Genomic DNA, 26,316 nt, shown 5'->3' with positions numbered 1-26,316 from the left:
TTTTACAACAAACATGCTTTTTTGTGTGCTACAGTTTGCATATGTGAAGAAAGCTGATATGAGATTTTATACATAACCCATTAACTGCTGCCAATAAAATAGCCAATAAGCCACTCTTTAGGGTTCATATGTTTGCAAATCTGATTGTGATGAAGTCGGTGCCTCACCAGCCATAAACCTCAGCGCACATCACTGATGTATCTATATATATATATATTCCCAAAGAAGTGCATGATGGCACACTGATGAGCACTCCCACCTCACCGCAGGGAGGCCCTTGTTAGGATTCTGACTCCGGTGAGTGACTGGGTGAATGAACGAACGAATTATAAATAATGTCACAAAGCACGTATGCACGTATGTTATGAAGTTAGTTGGTGTGAGAGAAGAGGATACAGAGAATAGGGTTAGATGGAGAAGATTGATTGGCTGAAGGGAAAAACCAAAAGGAAAAGAAGAAGAACTCACAATCCAGGTACGTCATAACAGGGAGAAACATACTAAAATATCCAGACGATGAAGGTGCCAGAATGCGAGAGAGCACGGGAGATTTCTTCGTTATGGCTGGCTGACCCAGGGGTTTACCCAAATGTGTGCAGATCTAAATTAAATGGAAAATAACTATTAAATCTGACTTTAAATTTATCAATGTAATTAATTGTGAGCCGAAATGGAAAGAAGGGACCGTTAGGTGTTTTCCGCCGCGGAAGGAACGCACAGAACCTTTTTTTTTTTTCGGTTGGTTTTTAATTTCTACTTTATTAAACAGATTGCGAGTGCATCACAGTCTAAGCCACGTATCGTTCAAATTGGATCATTAATTGGAATCTCGGACAGACTGAGGGGAAATGACTCATTCCGACAAAATTTAAAAAAGAAAGCGCAACACCTGCGGGTCAATGCGCGGATTCCCGCTGACCACCCATCGACCCCAAACTCGAGGAGAAATCATTTCACTGCTCATGAAAATTGCTTTATGTCACAGTTGTAGGTCCATCCAATAAAGATATGTCCGATGATGATCTCCTTAGTGAAGCATTTTAGTTTGTGTTGGAATTAAAGATCATGGACCATTAGGGTCCATCATGGTAGAAAAACAAGGATACATTGCTTCTTTTCGAGCGATGGTGTTAAGGTTTCCACCGTTCGTGGAAGGGAAAAGTCACGCATGCATAAGAAAAACGGTTACGCCTGATGCATTCCTCATCTACAGCGCTAATCATGCAGTCCCGACCGTCATTGAGAGGTCATTCACATGTTCGGTAAAATTCAAGGTCTTCAATTGTCCAAGTGGACACATGGAGAGCATACAAGTTCCACAACAGAAGGAGCTGCCACTAGAATTGAAGCAGGGACTGTCTTGCTGTTAGGCACTGCGCCATCTGATAGCATCCTCCGAAACGTGCACACTTGCAGTGTTGAAGCCCTGCTGCCTGTTTTTGTGTTGGTGGACTCCTGTTCATGTGTCTATATATTCAGATCAACAGTGGTGATGATTAAAGATGGAGAAACGTCTTCCGGTCATCCATCCAAATGTAAATTCACCGTATTATCCAATATCACCCCTGTCACGCGAGGAAGAGGAGCTGCCGTTCGATAATTCGATACTCTAACTCGTGGATATACATTGTGAGCCGCGCAGCTCCCGGCTCGGGCTCCAAAATGGAAGACAGGCCGAGTTGAATCGGAGGAGGTGCGCTCATATATCTATTTATGTTTTTTGTCGCAGACCGCAGTGCCGCTGAACGCTCCAATTCTGCAGCGAGGTTAACTTCAATTTTGCCGGATCAAATGTGGCGAGCTTGCACTCACGTTTACCGGATTAGTCGAGTGTAACCTGGCGGCGGCCGTCCCTGGCGTACTAGACGCACCAGGCAATGCATCAGATAGCGGATCAGAGCTGCACGCTTTTTTAAAGCAGTAGGGGGCAGATGATTGAGGCAAATGAGCACTTATGTCTTCCTGCAAAGGAGGCAAATATTCCTCCATCCGCCCACCGTGTTGCACGTAGGTGTCGAGCGAATGGTTACAACAGAAAGGCGCGTTTCATATTGTAAAGGTTAAAATCATTCCCCGAACTTGCCGTGACAATGTGAGGAGGGAGGCTGCGGCTCCGACCGCCATAGCGACGGTTGCCATTTTGTGGATGCAGTTTGGATGAATAATTGTGGAACGGAGGGGGGAAAAAAAAAAAAAAAAGTAGGGGGTGGCAAGGCCAATGTCATTTCAGAATTATGGTTCCATTTGGCATGCCCGGGCTCGCCAGAAGGCACGAGTACGCCGCACTTCTTCTCCTGAGTCAGATGGAGTGGATTGTGTCCTGATTCTGAGCAGATACTGGGCTGAAGTGAGCAATAGCCAAAGTGTCAATTGTAATGCTGCCAGGCTCGATTGAAAAGAAGCTGGTGGTAAATAGACCGTATCTAACTTGTCCGACACCTTTTACGGACTCTAAGGGCTAAAGGCAATTTTGTCTGGAAACTTTTTTTTTTTTTTTTTTTTTTTTTTTTGATTTAAAGGACAGACTATGGATTGTCACAAGGACAAAGACATGCGACGCGGCTTTACCCTTAAATAAAGAAGAAACCACCGAATAACTTTTTTTTTATCGAAGAGGCTCCTCAGATCTCAGCTCACGTCAGAAAGATGCATCGATGGAGGACAGACATGATCGGGAATTAGATGAATTAGATGCTGTGGATCTGAAGTAAGACGGTTTGGACATGGACAGAGGAGGGATGGCGACGATCCGGGAAGACGGGAAGAAGGAGGGTGGCATGGCGAAGCAGGAGGTCGTACAGGAAAACCGGAGAGGAGGGAGCGCACAAAGCTAATTTGTGTTTGAAAAGAGGATTAGATGGAGTAAAAAGATTCGCTGTGGCGACCCCAGGAAGAAGAAGAAGAAGAAGACGGAGGGATTTCTTACCTTTGTTGTCTCGTAGAGTGAAGTTGAGGTTTCCGGCAACAGGCGTTGCAAGGGTGAAATAGAATCGATGGCCGCTCAGGGGTTCGTCCTTATCCACGGCGCTGACTGTCTGAATTACCTGTGGGACAAAAAAAAAAGTAATAATAAGTGCTTTATCTTCTTCACGGACGCGTTAATCTCTTTAATGCCCCCATTCTGTTTTTGTTTCTCATTTCATTAAGATGGAGGAAGCATTCTTGTCAAACCATTTTATATGCATTGCTTTCCGCTCCGCCGTAGATCTATATACATAGAAGCATAAATCATCCCTAAAAGGCCAAGCAAGAGCGTTAGCAAATGTTTGGCTACGCCTTCATGTCGTTCACCTCTTGAAATACAGTAAGTGCTTATTTGGCAGGAGCTCGGCCATCTTGCAGCTACGATGTTTTTTTCCCGTCGGGCGTTCGGAAACATTCGCCCGCTGGCTATTTTTTCCATCTGTGTCTCGGCAACACAAAACGTAACAAAAGTGACAACAACTGAAAGTTATATATTCAGTCTTTCATTAATTATTCTGCTTATCCTGCACCCGGCGTCATTGGGCGGGAGGCGGGCTTCAAACATTGACCGGCCAATCACAACGATTCAAAATCTGAGTAATTCAGTTACTTCTGTGAACCTCCTGTGGGAGGAAACCCCTTGCAGACATGGGGAGAACATGGAGGCTCCACATAGAAATGGATTCCTGGGGGGGAATCCAACCAAGGACCTCCTTGCTGTAAGGTGGAGGAGCTAACCGCCAACTTAATATCGCGTTATTACAAAAATGCATTTCCAAATATCTTTTCTCGTTCAAATATAATATCATAAGACAATAACACATATTTGGAAGAGCCGGTGCAGACATGTTCAGCGGTTTGTACTTCTTTAACAAACACAGTGAAATTATTCATGATAGGAACTGCTGTTGCTCCAGGCGCAGCGAAACTAGCCTTCATCCCAGGGAGCTGAACAACTGACTATTTGTCTCTCATTAATTTGTTTCCCTCCGAACCTAAACATGGGACGAGGTAATAATCTGGAATGTAGCAGCGAAGAGAACCAAAAAACCAAATAATTCATTCATTCATTCATTCATTCATTCATATACACGCTTCCTGCATGTTCTTGTATTGCGAGAGGAACCCGAAGAACCGTGTTATCATGTAAAACATCAGGTCACGCCAGAGAAGCCTATGGACTTCATGGTTTAAATGGTGCATCCCAAGTCCTACTCAAAACGCCTCGCCACTCACACCCATCGGGGGTTCGAAATACTCTTATCAGCTAACCCGGGCCCAGATCTCAAGACAACCTGGAAATAGTGAATAAATAAGGAGAGGGATGAGAAAAAAAAGTGATCCATCAACATTGAGATTATCAGTTGTCAGCTGTAATTAAACGCTGCTGGTTACAAGCTGTCAGGTATTAAGGGTTGGTGTAGGTGGTAAACGACACCCTGCCAATTATCAAAACCGCTGCAAAATCATGAATATTTGACTCCGTTTCTTAATAAAACGGATATCCTTTCATCAGCCGGTGATAACAGAGCCGGGTTGTTGTTTTTTTTTTTGTTGTTGTTGTTGTCTGGCGTCGTTTGCCGCCCGGTGCCGCCGCGCTCCGGATTTTGCAGAGCGACGAGGACGAGGTTACCCGGCCCGATCACGCCGTGTTTACAGACCGGGGATCTGATGTTTGTTCGTCAGCGGCGGATCAGCGACAGGTTCGCGTATCAATCGAACACCTGAACGTACGCCGCGTGCACACCCGCCCTCCTATCATGAAAGCAACCATTGATACCCGGATTATAATAACTCACATGCCTCTCATTCTGTTATGGAAATTTCACATCTGATGGAAACGTTTCTCCGCCGCTCTCGCGCAGATGATGAATCCTATACACATTTTGAACCCTTTGATGTCCTTTGAATATTGAAGATGGAGCCGCGGCTTATCTCCAGGAAGGGCGCCGTTCCTCGCCGCCGAGGAAAAGGGACGGTAAATCAGACTTAAATCAAACACTTTGTAATGTATAATGCCTTTCATTAATGCGGCTCTGATGCAAGGCATCCCAAGGAAGCTTTGGTGGGGAATTCTCTCATGGGCCGCAACGGGCGGAGTGAAGAGGGGCGGACGTAGACATAAATTCTCGCTGAGAGACGTTAGCGGCGATAGCAGACCGCTGACTGTCGAGGGGCGAGTTGGGTGGGAGGGGTTAGACCGATGAATCAGGGAATGAAATGGTGGATGAGTTCACACGCGGCTGCGCATCATCAGAGGGGATATAAAAGGACAAGGGTGTCTGTTTATTGCGCGGCAAAAGTTGCGTCATAACCTGTGGTGAGAAGGAACGGTCAGCGAGGGGGATTCGGGCATCTAAGGGGACGTCAGCGGCTACCGACAACAAGAAACTGGGGCCACGGGAGCGGGGAAATGCTATTCCACAGGCTTCCCTGACAACACTGTAATATTACAGATTCTGGGCGATGATTCCCACCTGTCGGAAGTGACGATGGAGGATAGGTGCGTATTGTGGCTTCGGCTAGAAAATATAAAAGTCATATTCGGTTCCATGCACGACACGACTCGGGTGAACTTTGACCTTTGCAGATGGAGCTGTTAGGTCAAGGGGTATCACATTCAAGGCCGGATCAGGCTCACAAACGTGTTTAATCCGGCTCGCAAAGCTATTAGACACCAGGTTTTAGGGGTGAATTGAATAACAGGTACATTAACAGTAGTTGATATGTCATTATTTTACCCGTCTGATCCACTTGAGGATAAATTGAGCTCAATTTGGCCCCTGAGCTTAAATGAGTTTTACACCCCTGCGTCGGGGCTCAACAACACTTGGAAAGCAAACTTACAGATGAAATATAAGCCACACATACAACTAGATATATTGTAATTTCCTGCTAATCTCTTGCTATGTATTTATTTGACCTCTTTTTTTACTCTGGAACATCTGAAGTCCATTCAACTTCCTCCGAGACAAATATTTCTGATTCTGATGTAACTGGTCGTCTACGACGCAAATTTAGAGCTGACATAATAGGATGTTTTGCAAATTCAAGTTTAGATACTGACATCCCATTGATATCAATATTTTTTACTCAAAATAACAGACTCTGCTTCTGTCTTCATCCTATCCAGGTTTCTATAGAGTGTTGGAACGCCAACGTGTTGTTGGAACTCGTCCCCCACCTGGCGACTCCTCCTGTTTCACAAACCACGGCCTCTTTTCTCACCACGGCGCCTTAAGAACTACAAGAGCGATGGCTCCGGCAGCACGGTGGCGGCGAGGGACGCGTCATTATCATAATTCACTTTGCCTACGACACAAAGCATCTGATGTTCTTTGAGTCGTTTCTCTGCTGGACTCGTGGACTGTCTGGTTTGCAAGCGTGACCGAGCTTCTAGAATGCAAATAAATACAGACATGTTTACACAATCAAATAACGAAATAATCACTTCTCAGTGAAAATAAATAAATCATCTGGGGAAAAAAAAAAACATGCATACAAACAAATACAAATGAATGAATCCATCAGAAAATGAATCTATATATCCATTACTAAATAAATAAATGAATATATACATACATATATCTAGATGTGAATGAAAAATAAATGCACAATTTATCCATATGTAAAAAGAGTAATTTGTCAGTAGAAATAAAGAAATCTCTATATACAAAATAAAAACATATTTATCCAGATGTAAATAAACAATAAAAAACGTTAATTCATACATAATACATAAATATATCCTGATATAAGTAAACAGAAAGACAATAATACATATCTATATCTATATCTATATATCTTTATGGAAATGAAGTAATTCATCCATGAAATAAATAAATAAACCTTTATGTGAATACGTATATAAAAAAATGAAGAAAAAAGAGTAAAGATAAATCAATGAGCAAATGAATAAAAAAGTAGATCTAGATGTAAGAAAACAAATAAATGAATAAAAACATGAATACATAAATATATCTGGATGAAAATGAAGTAACTTGAAAATGAAAGTGAATAATCAATGAATAACACAATGTAAATATGTCTAATTGTAAATAAATACACAATGAAATGAATAAACACATCAGTATATCTTTAAGTTCATCCATAAAGAAATCCATCTTTTAAAATAGATAAATCTATAGCTGACCAAATAAAGAATTGAATAAATAGATACAAACATATCTATATGTAAATAAGCACATATGTTAATGTAAAGAAATAAATAACCAAAGCAATAAATTCATACGTCTATTGGTATGTGAATAAATAAATACATTTCTAAAAAGGAATAAATAAAATGAAAATGACTATGTAAGCTCAAGTGACTCATGATTTATTTTTCTTGTTTAAAATCCAAATTGCGTCATGGCCAGCGTCCTTCTCACTCCGGTCCCGCTGGCAGCGAAGTCACACAATCAGATGAAGCCGGCACTTGAAAGTTGAACTAAGAGTATAAATAAGCATTGCATCCAAAAGAAAAAAAAATCTGGCATGGGTTGCCATAGCAATATGGCAGCTGTCACCAGAGGCTGTGTTGATGAAGGAAGTGGTGGACCTGCGGTTTTTACACCCCTTGCCGCGCAGCTTCCTACAACATCTACACCCCAAACATCACCCCAATCTGACACCCGGAACTTTTCTCACCGTCAGATCAGCAGCAGCCTGACACGTCACCCCTGCCGGTGTCTCACGCACACGCCTGTGCAGCTCCAACGTCCACGAGATATCAGCTCTCGACATCTATTTAACGTATACATGGAAAACACGCGGGTGGGCGGGCTGCGCGATTTATTTCTTTTTTGAACATATCTCATTTTAGATCAATTATGCAAGTAATTTGCTGAGCATCCTCTTGTCACTCCTTTGTTTGTCGGCATGATCTTTGCAGACCCGATGAGACGCTAAGATGATCTCCCGGCGAGATCTGAGATCACATCGCTATGACGAGCCGTCTTTTTATAGAAATCCCAGTGTGCGGCAACGCACTTTTGTTTTCCACATCACTTCTGCCTTGATATATTTATTGTCATCTCTCACCTTGATGCAACACCTATAAGAACCTGATAATTTTCAATGAAGACACATCATGTGAAGATATATGTTTTTCTGCTTGTTTTTTTTTTTTTGGATTGTTTGCATGAGTGATGTGGCGGCTGGCCTTGGTTTTACCAAATATGTATCCCGCCGGGCGCCAAGGACAAGCGAGCAGTAAACCTCCAAACAAATGCACCAACGGAGGGACCTTCAAAACATTTCATACAAAGATGATTGATCGGAAAGAGCAGGTATATAGTAAGATCTATAGCTACTCTTTACATAGATCCAATATTTTATGTCTAAAAGTTGAACTTAGAAAAGTCCCATTGGCCTATTTCCATTATTCTTATAGCAGATGACATTCTGGGTGTGGCGTCGTCTTTGGAACCGAAGGTTGCTGGTCCGCTTGTTGTTGAGCAAGACACTGAACCCCTAGCGCTGATCCTTAGCTGCCTTCTGCTCATGGTTCATTCATGATGGGTTTAATGCAGTGGTCAAATTTCACAGATGCTGTGCTGTATGTGACAATAAAGGTATTTCTGCTTTAAGCAACTAAATAAAGCAACAAAGCAGCGTTCAATAGCAGACAAGGGCTAAATATCACACCAATTTAGATACGATTTGGGCAATCCAGGTTCAAGCTGGAGGAGGATTTTCAGGATCTAAGAGCTTTTGAATGGAAAGTATGACTTGTTAAAAAAACTACTACTACTACAACGAATAATAATAATATTAATAATAATTATTATTATTATTATTATTATTTCAATAATAATAATGTCTTATTATTATTATTATCATTATTATCATTATTACTAGTAGTAGCAGTAGTCGTATTTTTATTATCAGCAATGTTTTACTGTTTCATTTTATTTATCTATGTAATTTCTTATCTAAATATTTATTCAAATCCACAATTTTGATTCATGTGATCAAGGAGATCAGCCATTGTGGCTACGTCAGATTTAGAACACAAACAACAACAATATTTAGAAGAAGAAGAAGAAGAAGAAGAAGAAGAAGATGATGATGATGATGATGATGATGATGATGATGATGATGATGATGATGATGATGATTATTGTTATCATTATAAATATTGATAATAAAAAAAATATTGTCTTCTTTGGTTTCCTTCCACAGTCCAAAAATCTGCAGGAGATACTAGAGATCCTTAGTTGGGTCAGCTGGATTAAGCATTAATAACAGATAATGAATGAATATATGAATTACTTAATTAATTGTTGCAAAATAAAATAAAAAGAAATAAAATTAACGAGACAACATAAATAACAACCAAAGAAAAACTGAGAGAATAAATGGGAAAAATCTAGGTTTTAAAGGGACTCGGTTCAATGATTCTGGCTGAAAAGGCATTTGTCTTCACAGTTTGTGTGTTTTTGTCGCTGTTCATACTCATACGCGTTCAACAGATTTGTTTGGGGGTTTGTTTTGAGGGACAAACGCGCTACTCACTGATAGAAAGCTTTCAAGGCAGACATCCCTCCAGACAAAGCCGTGACTGCTGTGTTGATATTTTTTTCAAATAAACAGTTGCCCGTCGCAGCACTCCCTATCTCCTCTTCGTCTTTGTCTCACAAACCTAACAGATATCCAATTGTGATATAATGAACTGGAGGCTGATACTATCAGAATGATGAGTAACAGCGACTCATGCCGTGATTCAGTAATAAGTGGGGTACTTGAGGTGCACGTTCAACATCTCAGCCAAGCAGCGATTATCCTGCAAGACTCATTAGATTTTGTCGGGATGGGAGAAAAAAAACGAACGCTGGGTTGGGAAAGTGATACAACGGTAATTTCCAGTTCTTCCCCGGCAGATGAAGCATTCGGTATATTTGGATTTGTTGAATTTTACGCTTGATATCTTATCAGCAGCGCCCTGAATAATAGGGAACGCTAAAAGTTTGGAAAGATGGAAGTTGAAAAACACCTGAGCAGCTCAGAGCTGAGGACATACAGAGGTACCCTCGACCTGAACGGGAGCCCAAACACAACAACTTCTATAGTTTGTTCTATATTTAAAAAGGGACCGCTCCATATTCTTCACTCATTCATCATCTGCACCGCTTATTTTACGATCAGGGGTTTAGGACGTGCTCTAGCCTATCGTGGCTATGATTGGACGAGATGTGGGGTTCACCCTGTATCAGCCTATCAGAGGGACACATATAGAGAAATGGAACCATTCACCCTTTCATTCACCGGATCGCCCCTAAACTTCTGCATGTGTTTGGATTTTTGGGAGGAACTCGTGGAACCCTGAGGAACCCCACACGGACACGAGGGAGGACACGGAGACTCCACACAGAAAGGCCTCTTGCGGGAGTCCAACCAGGGACCTTCAGGCTGCGAGGTGGGGCGGCTAAATGCTGCTCCACCTTGCCGCCTTGCAGCACACTTTATTCCATAAGTGTTAAAGTATCAGCGCAGGTTCCCTGTCGGTCTCTTCGGGCCAATGGAACTCACAGCTCCAGGCCTCTCGGTACAACTTCTACCCAGACAAGGGTCACAGCCGAACTCCACGGGGGCGGTCGGCTTTAAGAACGTCGCTCAAGGGCTCCTCCGTAAAGACAATAAGGAAACGTCGAGGGGCAGCTTCATAAAAAATGTAAGTGCATGACTGATGTGCTGAGATATACTGGCCTTGCGAAACTTTGTCAGACAGCGGAAGTTTTGGAGAAGTTCAGAGCCGAGATGTTCCCGACCGTCCGTGAACCCCTCGGGAACGCCGGCCCTCCGTGCAGCGACTCGGGGACAACCAGGACATGGACCGGAGCGTATTGGAGGCAGCAGAATGCCAAGTCCACTCCTGTTTGTGTGTGTGTGTGTGTGTATAACGGCCACACCAAAGTGATTTTCCAACGCGTTCCCCCCCGCCTCCCATCGCCGCGGCAACCACCACAGCATCCCCGGCGGCCCTGCCCCTCCACCCCATCATAATATCAATTAATATTATGGCAGAAGACAGACGTACCAATGATCCGTAACAAGTGGCATCTCTGGAGGGAGCCGGTGCCACGAGACCGCCTTAATTAGGCCTGAAAAATGGCAGGTTATTTCATCTCGCCGCTCCCGGTTAATCTGCACCGCCGAGTCACAGACGCAACCCTTTGCCCCGACTGGCAAATGTTATTATTTCATCTTTGTTGCAGCTGCGAATGAGCCAACGGGGGCGACGGCCAGCGGGCAGCCGGGCTGGAGGAGGCTGCCGGCGAGGAGACACAGCAGAGCCGCGGTTACACAACAGGAGCGTTTTAATTATTTAGGAATCAGAAAGGTAGTGGCGCATTCATACGACAAACCAGACCAGGATTTTTTGTTTTGCTGCTGAAGAAATTAAATAAAAATGCTGAAGAAATTTGGGATTCAAATTTCTCCATGGGTTCCTGCTTGTAACCATTATCATGTAGAGATCCTTTTCATTATTATTATTGTTGTTGTTTTTGTTGTTTTTGTTATTTCCATCATTATTATTATTGGCATTTTTGCTATTGCTATTATTATTGTTATCATTATTACTACTACTATAAATAATAAAAATATTACTATAATTATTATATATGATCATATAATAATCTATAATAAAAAATATAATAATTTATAACTATACAAATAGTTATTTTTTTATCATTTTAGATTTGTACTGATATTATTAGTATTTTTTGAACAATTATTATATTTTATTACTTATTATTGATATTATTATGAATACTTCTTCTACTTAGACTAATTTTGTAATGATCATTATTACTATAATAATAATAATGATAATCATAATAATGATTATTATTATTATATTTTTCAGTCTGTGGTTGCAATCTCTGAAGAGGTTCTTTTATTTGTTCATTATTCATTATCCACTATCCAAATATCGTGTATTCAGGGTGCCTGACCCCTGCTGTCATTGGGCGAGAGGTCGGACCAGTCCATCACAGGGCCACATATTGGTCTTTACAACCTCTCGCCCTCTCATTGACACATCTAAAAGAGGGAAAGATGGGCTCCATCCTCCACTGTGTCCCTAACTGCGGGATGAGCGCCATAGATGAATGAATGAATATCAAGGCGAAGTCTAAACGACTGAAATGTGACACATTTCTGGCGGACAAACTCCTGGCAGGGATTCAGCAGGAAGCAAGGGAGCACTGGGGGGGTAGGGGGGGGGTCTAACGGAAATAAAGTCATATTTTGTTTTCACACACACATAAAGGCTGTTTTATGAAGTGCAGACACATGGAACTTGATTGCCACACATCTGCTCGCCGAGTGGACCGTCACCTCCTCGCTTCACGGCAGAGCCGCTCCTGGCTGCTCCTTCAGGGACCTCGTGGCTCAGACGTCGCCGGCGTTGAGTAAGCAATCTGTCTGCTTCTGCCAGGTAATTACAGATTCCCCCTACCTTTCCCCTCCGCCGCCGCGGGTTGCGGCTGTCGCCGTGTGTCCGGGGCCGGTTTGATCGCGGGCGAAAACGACTTTGTTTCGGCGTTGTCATCGTCGCCGTGGCATTAATCTTTGTTAGCGGCACCACGGGGAGAAATATACAACGGGGGTATTGGATTTGAGGGGACGGTTGTAGTGACGGGGATTCTTCTAAATTTAAAATCACTAAGCTATGGCCATCATCGGGGGCCGCGCGATCAATACCCCAACACGGACTCACAGAAGGAGGAATAATGATGGCAATAATGTTTATCCGAACAAACATCCGACATCCAGAGCGTGGAAAGGAAAAATGATCATTTGGAATAAGTTGGGCGGCACAGCAGAGCAGCTCCAGCTTCCACCTCAGAGCGTTTGAGATACATGATGTGTGGATGAGAGGATGAATGGTTTTATCTCTTTATATGACATTTGAATGAGTGGGTGAACTGTTTTTATCTCTAAATTAAGTTTGATCGACTGGGTGAATATACTTTATCTCTATATGACGTTCAAATGAATCAATGATCTTTTTTTTATCTCTGTGTGACCTGTGAATGAGAGGGTGAATGTTTTATTGCTTTAGATGACATATGAATGAATGAATGGTTTTATCTCTTTAAATGACCTGTGAATGAGAGGGTGAACTGTTTTATTTTTTCAACATTAGGCTTGAATGAGTGATTGAATGTTCAATATCTCTATATGTGAATGAATGGATGAGCCTTTTTCTATTTGTACAATGTGTGAATGAGAGGATGAATGGTTTTTATCTCTATATTAGGTTTGAACTACTGGGTGAATGTACTTTATCTCTATATGACCATCAAATAAATTGATCATCTTTTTTATCTCTGTATGACCTGTGAATGAGAGGGTGAATGTTTTATTGCTTTAGATGACATGTGAATGAATGAATAAACTGATTTATCTCTTTAAATGACCTGTGAATGAGAGAGTGAGGAGTTTTATTGCTTTAGATTATATTTGAATGAATGCAGGAATAAACAGTTTTGTCTCTTTAAATGACCTGTAAATGAGAGGGTGAATTGTTTTTATCTCTATAATAGGTTTGGATGACTAGGTGAATATATATCTCTATATGACGTTCAAATGAATGGATGATCTTTTTTTAATCTCTGCATGACCAGTGAATGAGACGATGAATGTTTTATTGTTTTAGATGACATATGAATGAATGAAGGCATAAATGGTTTTATCTCTTTCAATGACATGTGAATGATAGGGTGAACTGTTTTATTGCTTTAGATGACATTTGAATGAATGAAGGCATAAATGGTTTTATCTCTTTCAATGACATGTGAATGAGGGGGTGAACTATTTTATTTTTTTACATTAGGTTTGAATGAGTGATTGAATATTCTATATCTCTATATGCGAATGAATGGATGAATCTTATTTCTGTCTGTATGATGTGCGAACGAGAGGGTGAATGGTTTTATTTCCTTATATGACGTCTGAATGAGAGGGTGAATGGTTGTATGTCTCCGTCTAAGGCCCTGTGAGTGACAGGTCCCGGGTTACCCCGCCTCTCGCCCAGTGCCGGCAGATGATTGGCTGCAGCCCGTCAACAGAGCTTAGTGCAGGTTAAGCGGTACGAGTAATGAACGAACGAATGAATTAGTGAAAATACCTAAAGCAAGATTGAAATGCAAATGGTGGATCCCTTCTGATTGTCACGCTCGAGTGCATCCGGTTAATTCTTGTGAAAACCACGGCGAGCACAAAGGAATTGGAGAGAACAGAAAAAAACAAAAAACAAACGAACGGTTGAAATGTAGGCTACCGGATGTTTTTCTAAATGAATCCATTCGCCGCCGCGACAAACAATTCAAGAACACGAATGCAAATAACATATTTAAAAGGAAGGTAACAGCCGTTTCCCGTACAATGCATCATTCTGATCAATTATACCCATTCAGGCCCCCACGCCTCCTTCCCTGCTTGGCCGATGATTGTATTTTCCAAATGCCGAACGCGCGCCAGAACCCACAAAGCATTTCACCGACAATGCCGGCGAATGCTAAAAAAGTAAAGAGAGATTTCTCCGGAATTAAATTCCAAAGCCTCGAGACGCCTCCGGTCGCCCTCACGCGATAAACATCTGCCCCTCTCCTGCTCTCGCCTAATTGCACCAGAACTCCGGAGGAGGACGTCAAACCCCGGCGACGGAGTGGCACTCCATCCCAGCGTGAAGCGTCACATTAGCCCGCCGTATCATCATCGAGCGGACGAGTCAAGCGGCGTCGTTAATTCCGCCGTTTTTGACAGTCTGAGTGGGGGGGATAACATCTCTAATGAACAATATCACCTACAAAAGCAGCTATTAAATCTTAAGGATGTGACTCATACTAATGACGTCGTCTCCTCGCGATGACCTCCAGCTGCGCCGCGCCTTCCCCGTGTTTTTATTGATATCTATTTATTCATCCTAAAGTGACAAGATTGAGTTTTAATGACTTTGAAAGTCGCTGTTGTTTTTTCCGCCGACGTCAAGCCCGACTGGAGCTGGAGAGGAGCCGGTCCTACCTGTCCCGCCATGGTGTTCTCACACAGCAGGGTTTCGTAGTCTATGGCGAACACCGGGGCGTTGTCGTTGATGTCCAGCACCGTGATGAGGGCCACGCCTTTCCCGATCTGCGTTGGGTCTTCTGGAAAGGACGGGGCGAGAAAGCAGAAAGCTCAACGGCGATGCACTCGGCCTAATTGCGGAATATTGATGACCCGCGTGGGTAATTAATCACCGGGATAAAAAAAAAAAAAAAAAAAAAGCTGCCGCTGTCATGAGATACGGGCTGCGCCTCCAACAGCTGGCATCCCTAACCGCTCCGCTGTGGATCGGCCAAGGTGATTACACTCGGCGGGCCGGGGCCGGGGTCGGGCTTCACGCCTCCGTCGGCCTGATACACACCGGCGGTCAAATGGCCGCGTCGGCGCAGGAGACGATGATTTAGTTTGGCACCGTCGCCACGCTGGCCGGAGATGACGCGCTGACATTCAGGCCGGCTGATTTGATGGCGATAAAAAGGACGCGCAGCACCCGGGGCGGAAGGGGCCGCCGTCATCGGCGCGGTCGGGACGCAAATGGGCAGCATCTCCGGACCGAACAGCTCTCCTGAGGCGCAGAGGACCTATTTACTATAAATACTGAAATAAGGCAGAGAGATGGGCCCATCCCGTGGCGGGGTGCGGGAACCCGGAGACGTCTGCAGCTCGGCGCTGCACCCGGGTGTCACCGCGTGTCAGCAGCTGGCGCTTCATGCAAGAAGGACTGTTGTGACATCTCATATGGCTATTATTATATGCCGCCTCCCTTTTTTTTTTTTTTTTTTTCTGTTTCTATATCAGGCTCGCACTCGGGAATCAACCGAGAGAACGTGTTTGTGTGGCGTTAGATGTAAATAAAAAAAAAAAAAAAACACACACATCTTTGAAGCAAAAAAAAAAAGTGATGCAAAGGTTTTGATAAAAATGAAAAACCTTTTTTTTTTTTTTTTCCCAGATGAACTGCCAGGGCTGACAGCCCGCTTGTCTTCTTTAACTTGTACCGATGTGACACAGCTGTCTGGATCACTCTGCGGGATACGGGCTGATGATCGCTGTCCGTTGTGTTCACGCGACGGCAGAGAAATAAAGGAACCGAAAGAGAAACCCGCCGTAGAAGCGCGACTCTCATTCACGCGACTTTACCCCGGTTCACCGATGGGGGGGATCGTCCGCCCTGAGTCAGCATCGCAGCCCCGCCACTCAAGGACACACAGGGGTCAAACCACAGGAATTAATATTCCCGGCCAGACCCGAAGCCGCGGAGAGGTGGGCAGGACGCGAACGGCGGGAAACGCTTTGGATGTTCCCGAGTGAGGGGACCTGGAATCGGCATTTTATGAAAACGGGAGAAATTTACCGCCCACTAAAATAATAATCTCCTGTTCACATCTGCATGTTGTGCTGATTTCGAGGGAATAATTTACCGTTTTTGAGCAATTTTAGTAATGATAAACTGTCATTTGTTCCATCCTGGTCCATATCGGTCATGCAGATCCGCCTCGCCTCATCCCACCTGTATTGTTTTAATATACAGAGTCTTTGGTGTTCGGAAAATGTAAATAAAATGTGCTATTGCCATCATTTTTATTTTACAATTCTTAAAACTAAAATGGAAATGAAAGCGTATCATAATGCAATCATGACTAGTATTATTATACAGTATCAGTGATATTATACGATAAATTATAAGCCAAAAAATGAAAAGTGCAACAGTGGTTTATTCATCATCCTTTCCTATTATTAGTATTATAATTGTATAATATTACGAACACGTCATATTATGTGATACCAATACTAGGATAAGTTTTGTATAATAATTATAATAATTATAAATTAAACTACTGTTGCACTTTTCCTTGTTTTCGGCTTCCCGAGTTGGTATGGAGTTATGAAAGTGTAATCCCCAACTTTACCGGCACACGGTGGATAAGAAGCACTGCAATCGTTAGATTTTGTTAATTTTGAACAGCTTAAACTGTGGATTCTAAAATTTCGAATTCCTAATTCCTATCCTCCCGCCGCCCGGTGGAAGGCTTCATACTCCTTCGTTCCCCTACTTTGCTCTCAGCAGGGATATTGAAATAATGGTCGAACGGTGCCCGATGTGTGTGGCTCTCTGTGATACGGTAGAATTGCTGAGAAAAATGGTTCCTAAATAGACTTGAGCTTGGGTTGCACGGCCAAATCGCAAACTAACAATATATACATATCATAAATCCATACAGGCTTGATCCGGTGGCATTCGGAGAAGTCTTACGGCGGGGCCGCGGGGCCGCGGGGCCGGAGACGGTTTAACTTGTTTTCCATTCGGACGTTCGGGACCGGGTCTCGAAGGTCTTAAAGGATCGCAAGACGGAGCTAACTTTCTGTGTTTGAAAATCTCAAATCCTGTTGTTCCAATGGACGGAAAAAAAAAAAAAAAAAAAAAAAAAACAAGGGCTCTGTGTCGCGGAGCGAGACGGCTCGATGACCCTCGAAGCAGTCGGCCGGGAGAACCGACCAAACATTCATGAGGTCCATTATTCTGAGCCTTGCAGACCTTCTGTCTGCGTCTGGAGACTATTCAAACTCTGGGAGAACATCCAGATAACACACTGGTTATGACACAAATGTGAAACACTTCCTATCGAAGCTGTAGTGGATATTTCACTTCTCAAAGGGTTGTGGCTCAATTCATTATTCATTAAAGCAAAGGGAACGATGAAGATCAATCCACGCTGAATCCATCATTCATATATTCATTATCTTATCCTGCACTCAAAGTCACTTGCAGGCTTTTCCCAGCTATCATTGGTTCACTGTGGATTTATCGCAGGACCACAGATAGACATTCAACCGTTCACCATTTCACTCGTGTGTCACTTAGAGGGACGAGGACCTGAGCACAAAGTTTTAAAACTGCAAAGGTATTTAAATGTAGATAACTGTTCAGAAGACAACCGGTTTCAATGTTTGTTGCTGCATCACTCTTGAGCGGAACCATAAAATACCCCGACGCGGCGCCGAACGGATGAAATCCTCCACGCCTTTGTGTCGGTTTGTTCCTCCCTCAAGAATCTCCACACCCGCTCGCGGATCCTAATTTCTCCAGATACTCACGGCTCTCGATGCCGAAGATGGTGAGGTTGTGGACGGAGTTGGCCTCCCTGTCCAAAGGCTTGGCCGTGCTGATGACCCCGGTCAGAGCGTCCACGTTGAAGAAGCGTTCCAGGTCGGTGTTCCTGTCTATGGAGTACCTGAAAGCAGACGCGCATTTTAGCATTTTAGAGTCCGTTTTAGAGAACGAAAACTGTGCGACGCATCCGATTCTGAACACGACCACCGCGATGAGCACGAGGATAAGGGGTGCGACGAATTCAATATCGCAGTCGATGTGTGAAATCTTATTGCGTGAAAAAAAAAAAAAAAAAAAAAAAAGTATTCAATTTTGATCAAACGTAAAGCTGCCTCCTCATCCCTCAGCGCACGACGCCGATCGGACCCGCTCATTGCAGGGCAACTCATTTTTCAGAGGAAAATTACAACTTCAATTAGCCCGCATCTAAGGGGTATTATTGCAGTGTAATTTGACTCTTGTGGCTGCATTAGTTCCACAATAATTCTAATTTCAACAGATGCAGCGAAATAATATTGCAGGCGCAGATAACAGTGGTAGGAGCAAAAAGAGGCAATTTACGGCTACAATGGTGCAGTAATTTGATTTACTGATGAAGATTACAAACAATCCGAACAGAGCGAGCATGAACGCCGCACAATATCCATTTAATTAATTCAAAATAGGTGGGGCTCTCGGGAACGCGCCGCACAAATTGATGTGAGCTTGTTTTGAATCTTAAAAAAAAAAAAAAAAGGGTCAGCAACAAAGTGCGGAGCCTGGACCGCCACTCTTTGGCCCGTTGGCATTTGGCCTTTTTTGCAAAGTCCGCACTCCTTGACCCTGTCGCCATCTGGCAGCGTCTTGGCCGTCCCGAGACTCCTGAGAGGAAAGGCTATGGACAGACGGGAAACGTGAACGCTTTGCCCACAGGGGAGGCCAACGGCAATTTGGTAATGCATATATATATGTATATGTATATGTATATGTATATGTATATGTATACGTATATGTATATGTGTATATGTGTATATGTATATGTATGGCTTCATTAATTTTTTCCATGTAAGCAGCTGAGTCATGAAAACAGGGGAGTAATGGCTGCTTTTTTTGAATCCCGTTACATACATCATGCATGTTAACAACCGTTTCGAAATAATGCTGTACATGCATAACGGCGTCTGCTGCTATTAGAAGCACCGGGGTTTTAATCCGACACAGCTTTTAACATGACGTCGTTTTCGCTTCCTGGCCCCCCGGAGGCGTTGCAGAAGGGCAAAGTGTAATTTAGCTGCGACGTGTTCATCTGAATGCACGAGCGGACGCCGGGACGCGCCTGTTGATTCGATACGGACGCTCTCCCGGCATCCACGTCCACTGCTGGGATGTCAATGCCACACCTTCTGCTGCGCCTCGTCTCCCGGTGGAGCAGAGACACGAAAGCTGTGCAGGCGAGTAAACGGCTCCGGTGCGCCGCCGCAATCATCACACGCTGCACTTTCATCCGTCCCCTGACGGCTCCCGTGTTTGTTTCTAGATAATGCGGAGCAGTTGGAAGGATTAACTCTTTCACAAACAGTTTCCGTTCCTCGGTTTGGCGTCTTTGTCAAGGTCCTTTGAGAAACTGGGGGAGTTTCTTTTCTGACGGACGGGCGATTCATTCATTATCGATTCCGCTTTCCTGCTTTTTCCGTTGCAGGACCCGAACTGGAAGCTCACAGGGCAACGTATAGAGACATATATATATATGTCATTTGAGACATATACAGGGCTGTCTCAGAAAATTAGAATATTGTGATAAAGTTCTTTATCTTCCGTAATGCAATTAAAAAAAACAAAAATGACTTTTTCATGATATTCTAATATTTTGAGATAGGATTTTTGAGTTTTCTTAAGATGTAAGCCATAATCAGCAATATTGAAATAATAAAAGACTTCCAATATTTAATTTGATTTGTAATGAATCCACAATGTATGACATTTTTTTTTTGAAAAAGAGCTTTATCACAATACTCTAATTTTCTGAGACAGTCCTGTATTTACTTACTCGTTCATATTTCGCATAGAGAATTACAACCATTCACTCATTCATTCATACATAATTAAGAAGCATAACCCCATTCACTCTCATTTGCAGATCATATACAAACATACAACCATTCATTCACTCATTCACAGACATATAGACACACAAACATTAACCCTCTCATTCATGTCATATAGAGACATATAACCATTCACTCGTTCACTCACATTCATATAGAAACACAACATTCACACACTCATTCACATGGCATGTAGACACATCAAAGTATTCAACCTCTCATTCACAATCGTATAGAGATATACAAGCATTCGCTCATTCAATCACACACCATATAAACATACAACCTTTCACTCTCATTTGCACATCATATTTAAATGTACAACCGTTAACCCTCTTATTCACACATCAGATAGAGACGTATAACCTTTCACTCGTTCGTTCACAGAGCGACAACCATTCACGCTCTCATTCTCAGATACGTAGCAGAGGAAGAATCAGTTACCTGATGGGACTGTTGGAGGTATCCGGGTCGTGGGCGGAAACTCTCCCGATGGAGGTTCCTACTTTGGCGTCCTCTGAGACAACCATCTTGCTCAGCGGCGTGGAGAAGACGGGCGGTTCGTTCACATCTTCCACCGTCACCTTGATATAGGTTTCGTCGCTGTATGGGCCCGAGCTCAGGAAGTTGCTGTCAATGTTCCTGTTCGTGGCTTCGATTCGAAAAGAAAAGCTGCTCTTTGTCTCGTAATCGAGTGGCTGCGGGGACGCAAAGACAGACGGCGGGTACGAGTGTCGGTTATTTTGCGTGCATACCTGGCAATCATGCGGTTTGTGTCATCTAAACAAAGTTATTTAGAAGATAATAACAGTAATGGAGAGTAGCACACACCTCGGCGAGGTATTTCTGAAATGAATGCTCTTGAAACAACGCCGCTACAATCCTTTATAACGCCATTGATTTAACCCTCACCGTCCTCGTCGCTCTCCGACGTCGTAATAATGTTCGGAAAACAAAGGAAAAAAGACGGACAAAGCAAAACCAATAACCAACGGATGACCGACAAAGGTCCTCTGCGGCCTGAAGAGAACATCTCCACCCCTCTGATGCATCACAAAGGAAAAGGGTGTAAACATATGCAACAAAAAGAGCCTCTACGTTCTTTCTGCGCAAAAATTACTTTATCCTTTCAGGTAATGACAATATTTTTAGCATATCTTTTTCTCTTGTGTGTCCCTTTCAGAAGTTGAAATGAACAAATGTTTTTGGTTTTTTTTTCTAAGTCTACATCCCGACGATGGTTTTCATTGCGTCCGCGGTTGCCGCCGACGATCAGACGTATTTTGCATTAAAGAAAGACGAAAATAGGTGATGTTGATTTGTCATTAGCAATTATGATTTATTCCAAAGATGAAGGCCGAGACGCTTGCAACAGTTGAAAAGAAGGATAAAGAGGAGGGCTACGATTCCAAGTCTCTGCTGCCGATGAATGAACAACGCTACCTGGCGCTAACGGATCACATGCAACATGTCAAAAACAGGACACGGTTGCTGTGCTGACACTCCATATGGGCAGCTGGAACGTGTGGGTTGTTGTACTTGTTAAAGTTACAGTTCCCCAAGGGTGATTGGAGCCATAAAATAATGCTATATTATAACTTGTGTTCAAAAAAGTTCAATATCTATATACATATATTCTCCCTGGTGACCCCTGAAAGGAGCAGCCGGAAAGAAGAGTAGATCTATTTCTATAGGTCTCTCCCTCTCTCTCTCTCTACACATATATATATATATAGATAGATAGATAGATGGATGGATGGATGGATGGATGGATGGATGGATGGATGGATGGATGGATGGATGGATGGATGGATAGATAGATAGATAGATAGATAGATAGATAGATAGATAGATAGAGACATATACATATCTATATCTATATATATATATACATGCACAAACACAAAAATACATCTACAAACACATTACACACAGTAAACACTGTAGATTGTATACATATATATATGTATATATATAGTACACACACCCATGCATATAGGCTGAATACATACGCTATATGGCCAAAAGTATTCACTCACCCATCTAAATACTCAGAATCAAGTGTTCTAATCACTTCCATGGCCACAGGTGTATAAAATCAAGTACCTAGGCATGCAGACTGTTTTTACAGACATTCATGAAAGAATAAGTCGCTCCTTGGAGCTCAATTAATTCCAACGTGGAACTGTGGAAATTCCCTCGCTCCTAAATATTCCACAGTCCACTGTGAACTGTATTATAAGAACATGGGAGTGTTTGGGAACGAGAGCAACTCAGACGCAAAGTTGTAGGCCACGTAAACTGACGGAGCGGGGTCAGCGGATGCTGAGGCGCATCGTGCGAAGAGGTCACCAACTTTCTGAAGAGTCAATCGCTACAGACCTCCAAACTTCATGTGGCTCAAGAACAGTGCACGGAGAGCTTCGTAGAATGGGTTACTATGGCCGAACAGCTGCATCCAAGCCACATGTCACCAAGTACAATCCAAAGTGTCGGATGTAGTGCTGTAAAGCACACCGCCGCCGGACACTAGAGTAGTGGAAATGCGTTTTCTGGAGTGACACGTCACGTTTTTCCGTCTGCCAATCTGATGGATAAGTCTGGGTGGAGTTTGGTGGAAGGTGGATTATGGTGTGGGGTTGTTTTTCAGGAACTGGGCTTGGCCCCTTAATTCCAGTGAAATGAACTCTGAAAGCTCCAGCACACCAAAACATTTTGTACAATTCCAGGCTCCCAACTTTTTGGGAACAGTTTGGAGCTGCTCCCTTCCTTTTCCAACGTGACAGTGCATTAGTGCTCAAAGCAAGGTCCATAAAGACATGGATGACAGAATCTGGCGTGGATGAACTTGACTGGCCTGAGCGGTTCTGAGTGGAGACTGAGAGATAGGCCTTCTTGTCCAACATCAGTGTGTGACCTCACAAATGCGCTTCTGGAAGAATGGTCAAATATTCCCATAAACACACTCCTAAACCTTGTGGACAGCCTTCCCAGAAGAGTTGAAGCTGTTCTAGCTGCAAAGGGTGGACGGATGTCCCCTATGGATTGGGAATGGGATGTCACTTAAGTTCATATGCGAGTCAATGCAGGTGAGCGAATACTTTTGGCCATATAGTGTATATATATAGGCTATATACACTATACATATGTGAATATGTGTATCTATACATATACACACGCAAAGATATATATACTATATAGATAGAGTTCATGACATGCATATTCACATAAAACTATACTCGCCTATATTAATTACATATATAATTATACGTGACTGTGTCTGTATCACTAATTGCATTTACATAAAAATACATAGAGTAAATTGTTATTTGTCCTTCATAATTAACTGTAAATTGCATTACACTGAATACCTAGTGTAAGTGTCTGTGAGCGCCGACAACTCATAAATACAAAAGACGATACTGCAACCTTCCTCTGTAAGTACTTCTTAAAGGAAGGAAATGTGAAATCCAATAAAAAATGTAATACCGGAGCAGCTGCTGCTGTCTGTGGCTTTTACCCGACGGCGTGGAAATGTTGCCCTACATGTCAGCGACTTCAGGCAAGAGGGATCCGGCTCCATTTAGGGACAGGATGTCACAGTAGTTTTGTTCATTTGATTTATATATAAATATATATATATATTTCAAGCTAAAGTGTTCACCAAAGACAGGATTTGAAATCCAAGTGACAAGGTGCAAGTCAGTGCTTCTTACGATAGTGACAAGTGTTAAGACGGTACCTTTAGAAGGATCAGAATCCCCTCTTGTGTGTCCTCGTCCGTGGTGATGTTGAAGGTGCCGGGCCCGTCGCCATCCATGATCCTGTAGTCCATTTCGGCGTTGGAGCCGATGTCGGCGTCGGCCGCCTTGATTCTGGCCACCACGGCCTGCACCGGCTTGGACTCCGGGACAGAGTACTGGTAGATCTCTGGATACGAGCACACAGGAGCCGACCGAATGGGCTTATTTAACGAACGCCTCGCTTTCCGGCACTTCGGTTTCCGTGCTACTCTTTCGGTGCCAATTTATTTCGGTGTCTCCACCCTGATACCGTGTTGCACGGGCATCTGCGCAAAGTACGGTTGCTCCGACACCATATCGCAGCATCAGTGGGGAGAGAAAGAATATCTATGCCGTTTAAAAATGAGGAATAATGTCTTTTTTTGGGAAATGTGAAACATATACGGACGCAAAAAATGTAAACTTCTTTAAAGCTAACTAAATGCAACACCTTTGCCCCCTTTTTACCACAGAAAGATGGAAAGGGAAGCCAAAAAAGACGGAGTCAAGCTTAGATCCCTTTGTTACCTTTCAAGGGGAGAAATGTCCACTCGAAGATTCAATTACTCCTAAACTACCCATTGTGTTCACCGGGCTTTTGTCCGACCCCTCGGATTTAAAGCACTCTTATAAGAATAAAGAAGGGAATCATATTCATACTCATAATCTCCCCAATCACCATGGCAGAGCTCATTACCAGACCTTTCTGTGTTACTGACAGTGTCTCCCTCAGCCGCCGTCTAAATGCTAATCTGCCTGACATTGTTTGCTGCCATGTAATCTTCATAATGGCTTTTTAATTTGCCGTGGAATAGCCAATCTTTAAAAGACCAAAAAAAATTGCTTTCCTCCCTCCGTCTTGCCCCCGCACCTTTCCCGCCCCCCCCTGAACTGTCCTCTAAGGCGGCTAACCTCAGCTCCCGTCCCTTGTTTCCTTCAAGGACTAGCATCTCTATAAGCTCCCATGCTTTTCATAGCCTTCGGATTGTGACCCATGACCCTACGGGTGCGACGGTGGGAAGGAAAACCCCGGCCCCCTTCAATATCTGTCTTTTTTTTTTTTTTTCCCCCAGCGTGAAAGCAGGGGTTAAACCTGCGCCGACGCCTTGTTGTGCAGACTTGAACCTTTCTTTCCCCCCGGGGGCCGGCAAATTGACTCTGCCTCATGGCGGTCCGGTGGCGAGTAAACCAGCCAAACATTGGTTGGTTTATCAGCAGTAAACCGATTGCCGGTGCTCGGGATTATCATGAGAAGCACAGCATGCCTTTGAATCCTAAGGCTGGGCCGGGAACCCATTAGGAGCCAGTGAAACGGGCTGACAACACCAACAAACACATATAAAATGAAGCTGACTGATCCAGGTATACAACATGGATGCGGCCCTGAGCTCTGATGAGGAATAAAGCAGGGAGCTGCACATGACAGGATTTATTTTTTTTCTTAATCATTTTTTTTTTTCTCTTTTTTTTTTTTGGTTTGTTTTAAACGTAGTTGCGAGCGTTCAATCATTTGCTGAAAATACAAAACTGGAAAAAAGGTGAAACGTCGAGTCTGGAATGCAAGGTAACCTCACTGCACTTTTCACGGATTTAGCATTCTTTATGGATAAATCAGTCCGAGGTATTGATAATGAATCTGCCCCGGCGTGTCAGTGCTAACACGGGGACAGAATGTTCAACGCGTTCAACTCTAAGTGAAACAAAATCCAATAAACCTGTGCAATAAGCCGCCGTTCTATGAAACCACAGCCATTCCAATCTGCCTCCATTCAAATATCCCAACAGAACCATCTGTCCCTCCTTTTTTGATGCAAAAAATATAGATCGTTTATTCTGCTCAAAGCACATCCCTGATACTTGGATAAAATAGTGACTGATCTTGATGCCAGTGGTTTCATGTGATATCGGACAGCCAAATCCAATTAGCCTGCAGAGCTGTGTTTCAGGTACAGCCCTCAGTGTTACAGATAACACGGCGTATTTAGGATACCCTAATTATCTCTACTTAGTCTGGGGATAATAGCCAGTCCTCTTTACAGCGATTCTTTGCACTCCGCTCAGCCTTCCAATGGATATCTTGCTCGGCAAACATGACGGGGCGGATATAAAGCGGAGCGTGAGTCTTACTGTGGGTGAACCGCGGCGGGTTGTCGTTCACGTCTGTCAGGGTGACGGTGACGGAGGTGGTGCCGGAGAGGCCGCCCATCTGGCCCACCATGTCTTTGGCCTGGATGACTAGCACGTACTGGTCCCGGGTCTCGCGGTCCATGTTGGGCAGGGCCGTCCTGATGACACCTGCGGACGAGGACGGCGAGAA

The 26,316-nt window shown here is 43.5% G+C and overlaps 1 protein-coding gene across 1 annotated transcript in view; it reads right to left on the bottom strand.

The window, feature by feature from the left end:
* The window catches only part of LOC147231794 (cadherin-7-like), a 115,614-nt gene that overhangs the window by 16,102 nt on the left and 73,196 nt on the right, over nt 1-26,316 (bottom strand). Inside the window, exons 5-10 of the mRNA XM_086150892.1 lie at nt 26,127-26,294; nt 23,960-24,147; nt 20,662-20,915; nt 18,118-18,254; nt 15,001-15,122; nt 2,927-3,044 (exon numbers count right to left, since the gene is read on the bottom strand). Coding sequence (XP_086007018.1) covers nt 2,927-3,044; nt 15,001-15,122; nt 18,118-18,254; nt 20,662-20,915; nt 23,960-24,147; nt 26,127-26,294 — 987 coding nt within the window. The remainder of the gene's footprint in view (nt 1-2,926; nt 3,045-15,000; nt 15,123-18,117; nt 18,255-20,661; nt 20,916-23,959; nt 24,148-26,126; nt 26,295-26,316) is intronic.

This window comes from Fistularia commersonii, chromosome 8 (genome assembly GCF_037954325.1).
Source record: "Fistularia commersonii isolate RoL2024-O1a breed Wild chromosome 8, RoL_Fcom_v1.0, whole genome shotgun sequence".
NCBI classification, from domain to species: domain Eukaryota; kingdom Metazoa; phylum Chordata; class Actinopteri; order Syngnathiformes; family Fistulariidae; genus Fistularia; species Fistularia commersonii.
The sequence above is the reverse complement of the archived record's forward strand: the minus strand, read 5'-3'. Positions and strand labels throughout refer to the sequence as shown.